Here is a 7255-nt window from a genome sequence, read left to right as displayed (position 1 = left end):
GGGAGGAGAGGATGCCGGCCGCGGGGGGGAGGGGCGGGGCGGGGGGGCAGTGCAGGGTGGGGGAAACAGCGCTGGGTGCGGGGAGCAGAGCTGCGAACCGCCGGAGGGCGGGATGGGAGGCGGGGGGGGGGGGGGAGGGACACCGACTTACGTCTCCTCCTGCATTTTTTGTTCTCTTTCCCTCCTCCTTTTCGTAGCTGGTGACGCGCCGCTGCCTATTAATCATTCACCAGCCGGGGAGCAGCAATTACTGCCGCTCGGAGCGAGCGGCGCCGGCGGCCCGGGGCAGCCGCGCCGGGAGCCCTGCCGGGATGCCGAGCCCGGCCAGCGGCAGGCGCCCGCTGCTCTGAGCCGGGGCGGGGAGGTCCGGGCAGAGGATGCTCCCCGATGGCACCTGCACCAGGCTCCCGGGCGGCGCAGGCAGCGAGAGCGGCGGCGGCGGCGGCGGCGGCAGCGGTGGCGGCGGAGCCGGCAGCGCCTCGGAGGAGGCGGCGGCGGGGGGCATGGACTCGGGCGGCAGGAACTCGTCCGGCGCCCCGAACAGCACCCTGAGCGAGTCTCAGGGCAGCGCCATCCTCATCTCCTTCATCTACTCCGTGGTGTGCCTGGTGGGGCTGTGTGGCAACTCCATGGTCATCTACGTGATCCTACGGTATGCCAAGATGAAGACGGCCACCAACATCTACATCCTCAACTTGGCCATCGCGGACGAGCTGCTGATGCTCAGCGTCCCCTTTCTGGTCACCTCCACCCTGCTGCATCACTGGCCCTTTGGCTCGCTGCTCTGCCGCCTGGTGCTCAGCGTGGATGCCATCAACATGTTTACCAGCATCTACTGCCTGACCGTGCTCAGTGTGGACCGCTACATTGCTGTGGTGCACCCCATCAAAGCGGCTAGGTACCGCCGGCCCACTGTGGCTAAGATGGTCAATCTGGGTGTCTGGGTGCTTTCCATCCTCATCATCCTGCCTATCATAATCTTCTCCAACACAGCAGCCAACAGTGATGGAACAGTGGCTTGCAACATGCTCATGCCAGAGCCCACCCAGAGGTGGCTGGTGGTCTTTGTGGTCTACACCTTTCTGATGGGCTTCTTGCTGCCTGTGGTGGCCATCTGCCTCTGCTACATCCTCATCATTGCCAAGATGCGCATGGTGGCCCTGAAGGCTGGCTGGCAGCAACGCAAACGCTCAGAGCGCAAGATCACCCTCATGGTTATGATGGTGGTGATGGTCTTTGTCATCTGCTGGATGCCCTTCTACATCGTGCAGCTGGTCAATGTCTTCGTAGAGCAGGATGATGCCACCATCAGCCAGCTCTCTGTCATCTTGGGCTACGCCAACAGCTGTGCCAACCCCATCCTCTATGGCTTTCTCTCGGACAACTTCAAGCGGTCCTTCCAGCGGCTGCTTTGCCTCAGCTGGATGGACAACGCTGCAGAGGAACCCATCGACTACTATGCCACTGCCCTCAAGAGCAGAGCGTACAGCGTGGAGGACTTTCCCCCAGACAACTTGGAGTCAGGGAGCATGTACAGGAACGGCACTTGCACCTCCAGGATTACCACCCTCTGACCCCCCCACACTTCCCTACTGCCCCCCAGCAGGAGGGTGAGCGAGGCCAGGGCTGTAGCATGGGGAGGCTGGGAGGGAGAGGGTTTCGATCTTGCCTATCAGCAATGGTGTTTGGCACGAGAAGGAGTGAAGAAAATAGAAAACCCTGCTTCCTGGGTCTGCTGCCCCATCCCCTCCGACTGCCTCCCTCGAGAGCGGGTGCGTTCACTGATGCTTTGACACCCCCTTAGCGAACTGCCGTACTTGTGGGTCAACTTGGGGTCTGGCAGTCAGGATCTTCCACCCTCTCTGTGTCTGACGAGTGGCTGTACGGGTCCCGCAGCGACTCTCCCCTCACCTTTTGTACAGGTCGCCCTCCCCTCGGTTGGTGGGACCCCCCCCGGCCACTGAGTCGAGTCTGACTCAGGCAAGCCCCAGTATTCAGGCTCAGAGTCCCCCCTGACTGAAAGCAACTCTGCTCAGCATCTGCGGGTACGCACCTCCCCTTCAGAGAGTAGAAACGCTGGGAAAAGTCCCCCCTAACATACAGCTTACCCGCCCCTCCCTCCAGCAGGAGCAAGTAGCGTCTCTCTGCCCCCCTCCAGGACTAAAAAAGAAAGGAGGGGAGAAAAAAGCCCTGAGAAAAGCAGCAGCATAGTCATGGAGCCATCTTTTCTTTGCAGACAGCTTCCACCTCACTGGGGCTCTGGCTCTCTGCGCTACACCTTGGGGAAGCAGGGCAGAAAAAGTCTTTGGAAAAAAAAAATCTGATTATTGCTGTACTTCAGAACTGCCCAGCGGGTTGCTGATAACGGGAGATAAACAGTCCCGTGACTCACAGGGAGCGGAGAACCGAGCTGGGAGTCGGGGAGAGCACTGAGCTGGGAAATGTTTGAATGTGTCCATAGGTACAATAAAGTGTGCTAATAATAAAGTTTAAAGGGAGCGCTAGACTGTGAAGCCATTGTCTTGCGCATGCTCCATCAGCGTGGAACAGCGATGAAGGGAGCTGAGACAGTTTTGAATGACCTGGGTGGCCGCAAAGTCACTTTAGCCTACACGGAAAAAAAGAGCGATTCGTTTCAAAATCTCCATCATCAGGCTCTGAAATAAATACTTGACAAAAAAGTAGCTGTTTGATAATAGCTATTGCCCTAGCTCCAGTTTCTTCTGTTGCACTAAAAAAAATAAAATGGTTTTCATATGTTGCTAATGTAATATACTGGCTCAGAGCTTCTTAACGTTTCATTTCTGAGAATTGTTGTTTTCAGTGTGTGCCAGACGTCTATTTGTTTGATTTTTTTTTTAATTTGATTCTTGTCACTGTGTTGTGAACGTGTGTCTCTGAAGCAATTTCTACTGTATACTTATGTCTGTGGTGGCTACTTGCAAGGTTGCATTTAAAATGGGTGACGCTCAAGAAGGCTCCTTTTCAGATAAAAATGTCACTTTTTTGAACTCTTTCATCTACATTGTCTCCCCCACAAAAATTCTCTCTCTTGAATTTTCTCTCTTGCCCTCTTGTGACAGAACAATTTTCATATAGACAAATGAAGCTTTCTTGTTTGAAAAATGACAGCTGATTAAACAAAACCTTCTATCCCTGCTCCCTCTTACCCCAAATGTAAGAATTGGTACGGACCATGTTGAAATAAGCAGCTATGTTTTTTTTGCTTTCTACCACCTCTATTAACAGTGTCACACAGTGGCAGGTGTCCCAGTAGGTGTGACAAAACACTTCTCCAGCACAATACTGTGGTTGTATTAATTATAGCTACTGAATCTGAAGCAAGAGATTGGGAAAAATCTCTAGTAGCAGCACAGCCGTAGCATTGTACCGGTAGCTACGGTGCTTAAGTACAGTGTTAAATGTAAGGGTGACAATTAAGACACCTGGCATTTCTGGTGGTGGACTTACTACAGGTTTTTGTTACATTATACCCTTTAACTTTTCTCAGCAGCAAAAAGCAGGATACTACTTTGTACATTTCTTTCACCAAAAACTAGGTACTGTTAAATGAATGTAGAAATCTAGTATTTCAAAGTTGTCTGATTCAAAGCCCATTGAAATGAGAGAAAAAATCCTCATTCACTTCAATGGGCTGTGAGTCAGCTCCTTTTAGTTTAAAAATTGCTAATGTGAAATCTGTTACACCCTTATTAAAATATTTTGTGAAAAGCTTTATCAATTGTACGGTTTCTTTTCTTTCACTTCCCAGTGGACCTCATTTAAAGAAAACATGCAAATATTGATTTTGGTACTGTTTTACATGCACATACAAGGAAAAAAGGATGAAATCTCTTTATGAGCTTACTTAACTTTTCACAGAAAGCAAACATCTGTCAAAACAGTAAAATGCCCCATGATACCACAAGGTGCTATTTGTAGATCATCACTTAAAATCTCACTCACGATCTCTTCAAAATGGTATAAATCTCATAATCTTATGTTGCCTTTTTCACCCAGGCATATTGTTATGTATGGTCAGGTTAAATAGAGAGTCAGTCTACTTTCTACTGTCGGAGTTGTTTTAACATCAGACACGATGAAGCAAAAGTGAAAAAGCACTGATTCATACCCGATACTCAGCTTTCATGAAAAGTTGAGCCTGCTCTTTCTTTTTTTTTTTTTTTTTTTTTTTACTTTGCCTTTAAGCAAAGCTGTGATGGATGCCTGCACACCTCCCAGCATACGCACTTTGATTTCAGTTCTCCCAGGCAGCGGAAGACGAGTGGTGTTCACAGTAGGCAGAGAAGGCGGGTGCTGCCACAGAGGCTGTCGGTGCCTCAGCAGACGGCAGGCATCCCTTCAGACGGGGGCACTAATTCACTCCCAGCCAGCAGTGCCCCTATGATTCCTGCCTAAAACACCCTCTGTAGTTGCAGCTAGAAACAAAACTTGTTTATCCTAAGCTAAGAGTTCTTCCTGCTATTTTTCACCCAGAGTTTAGTTTGACTTTGGCAGTGGGAGAGGTGATCAACAGCTGTAAATCACTCTTAATTTGGTTTGGAAGAAAATATTAGTTCATCCTGTGTTATTATTCTAAATAGTAGAACGTAACTACCAGAAAAAAAAAAAGAAATAATGTGTCCTCGTGAAATAATGTGTACCAGAAAACAAACGGAACTCTTCTTTTTCCAAATTGCAAATAAGAGCCTTCAGATTTCATATGGAAACCATTTGAACTAAAGCTTAATTCAGTGAAAACAAAAAAGAGAGCACGGTGTCATATTCCTTGGTGACGTTTTGCCTCTTTATGCTGCTACAACATAATCCATCTACAAACGGGTACACTGCAATTTATAACCAGTATGTTGCTGCATTTTCCCCATGAGTTTCATGTTTTAAAAATAGCGCATACACTTTGTCATGGAAATTGCGCCGCTGAAATCCACGTGACTTTTGTCGCTCTTCGTTTAGCCTAAGACCTATATGCAACCGTGTGGTAGCTCCAAATAGTATCTAGTCAGTGGGCTGGGCTATTTCCCGTGGTATACGCAGAGAACGGTCTTCGCATGGCACATACATCAGGTGCCTCTGCAGCATCTCCCCACACAAAGGAGGGTACGGAGGAATTTACACCCCTTTCTCACGAGGCTCCCCAGCGCAGTAGCAAAGACGACACATCTCATAATCCTGGGGCTGACTGCTACGTGCAGTTAGCGGGCTTGAGCCAGGCTGGTCGCAGAGGCACTTTATATCTGGGCTGCGGATTACGAAGGTGATGGCCACATGCAGATCCTCTGCCTCTTGAGATGGTCCCTACAGCAGAGAACATCACTCGGTGTACGGTTGCTTGGCATTCGACACTTAAAGAACCCATCTGGTGTCTTTGCAGAGAAGGAGGAGCAGATTTCTGACTGCGACGTAAGCACTTCTGAAATGCCAGGTTTCCAGTGAATCAGAATAAAATAAAAGGCTTTCTGGTTGTTTTTGAAAAACTAAAAGTCTGCATTTCAAATGTATGTGGCACACTCTATTAACACTGTGACCTTATACTGTATTTTAACCAGTTTCCAAAAATCAGCATTCTAATTTTAAATATTGAACTCAATCTTACTGAAATAAAAGGCCCCACTGATGAATAAGTTATGTAAGATTTGACTTTTCTCTGCCATGTTTCCAGAACAGCAGTGCAAATTAGTGTCTTAAAATTCTGCCAAAAAAAATTCCAAGAAAAAGAATTTTTTAAAAAAGCCAGAAGAAATTAGCCAAGAAAGAAACATCAATCCAATGTTCTAGGCTCTGTGATTTCAGCCCCTAGAAACCTTATCTGACTCCAGGGCTCTACAGACAAGAATGTGAATTATGAATCTCTAGAGGATAATAAAATATTTCTATTGCATTGTGTATTCAGCACTTCCATCCTCTTCACCACAGAGCCCTACTGGACCTATAACTGCAGGCTAAGCCACAGGAAGAAAGGGTAATTTACTAATTAGATTTCTCTTTGAGAACAATGCTTTTAGATATGATAATTTGTAGAGAGAAATAGCCAAGAACAGGTGAGCCAGAGAGTATTTCAAAGTATGTCACTAGGCAGCTACAAACCACGCACAGTTTCGACAAGAAAAATGCTTTTCAATAAAATTAAAAAAACTATGCCCACTCCCTTCCAACCTTGTATCCCCAAAAACCTAAAATCTGGGTTTGGCAGGGTAGTAAGAAGGCATAAAGCAGAGACAGTAAGGTGGTGTGTCCTACCTGAGGTGCACAGGTTTTCATTTCCAGTCTGGGTGGGATACATCCGTCATTACGTGTTTGCGAGCACTCACTGAGAGCTGCAATACTTCATCCCTACTACTCCTAAATGCCTACTACATGGACCAACCACACCCTTCCCCAGCTAGGAGAAGATAAACATCTCCACCTGAGATCTAAACCAGGAAACTAATGGAGGTTATGGTTATGGTTTTTTCACTATTTAATTAGGTTAAATAGGTCATAACACATTCTAAATGTAGACAAAAAGTGCATTATCTACCAGCGTACCAGCTAAAGGCTGGGGATCTGGTTGCTCTGCAGTTTCTGTTAAAAGCAGACATAGATGGATCTTGCCCCCTTATCCAGTCAATGAGAGACAAGTCATGGATAAAAGAAAAATTTGAAAAGCACTGGATTATTGAGCAGAAAATCAATACCATTATTAGTGAGTTTATTTTCCTAACATTGCAGCAGAACTATTTTGTATATCATTTGGTCACAGAAAGAGAAGACTTTTAGACGCTAAACTGACTGTACAATGTTGCAAAGAAGCTTTTTTAAAGGAGTTTCATAGTTCTTCACAAAAGCTGTAACAGCTTTGATATTAAAACTTGCTTATTATCTTATGCCTTGCATTTTCTATACCATTTTTATTCTTTTTATAAACTTGAATGTCTTCGTAAGAAGAGTTGCTTATTTACCCACTAGAAGATTCTTGGCTGCTGTCAGTAACGGATTTCAGTGATGTTTTGAACAACTACATCAGCTAAAGATCTAGTGTATGGTTCGTGCCTTAGATTTATACAAACTATACACATCAATTGCAAGACTGAATGAATGAATGAAAGAAAATTCAATTAAATGAAATGTAAGAAACACAGAAAATGTATTTTTCTGATGGCACAATATATACTTTGTTTTAATTTTTATGTCAGTAGCTGTTACCTGACCACATAATGAGTCCAGAAGAAACTGAATCTCATCTGCTATTTGTAAT

General features: G+C 46.3%; 1 protein-coding gene across 1 annotated transcript; it reads left to right on the top strand.

Moving 5' to 3' along the window:
• The first annotated feature begins 204 nt into the window (after positions 1 to 204).
• SSTR1 (somatostatin receptor 1) lies at positions 205 to 1697 on the top strand. Its single transcript, XM_081999914.1, has one exon. It carries the CDS (start codon positions 378 to 380, stop codon positions 1572 to 1574), a length of 1197 nt encoding a protein of 398 aa, XP_081856040.1. The 5' UTR covers positions 205 to 377; the 3' UTR covers positions 1575 to 1697.
• Positions 1698 to 7255: the final 5558 nt, after the last annotated feature.

The sequence above is a fragment of the Phaethon aethereus genome (genome assembly GCF_964289735.1).
Source record: "Phaethon aethereus genome assembly, chromosome: 5".
NCBI classification, from domain to species: Eukaryota; Metazoa; Chordata; class Aves; order Phaethontiformes; family Phaethontidae; genus Phaethon; species Phaethon aethereus.
This window is presented reverse-complemented; position numbering and strand designations above follow the sequence as displayed.

Coding starts and splice junctions, on each gene's coding strand:
- SSTR1 (XM_081999914.1), top strand. CDS start 378: ATGCTCCCCGATGGCACCTGCACCAGGCTCCCGGGCGGCGCAGGCAGC.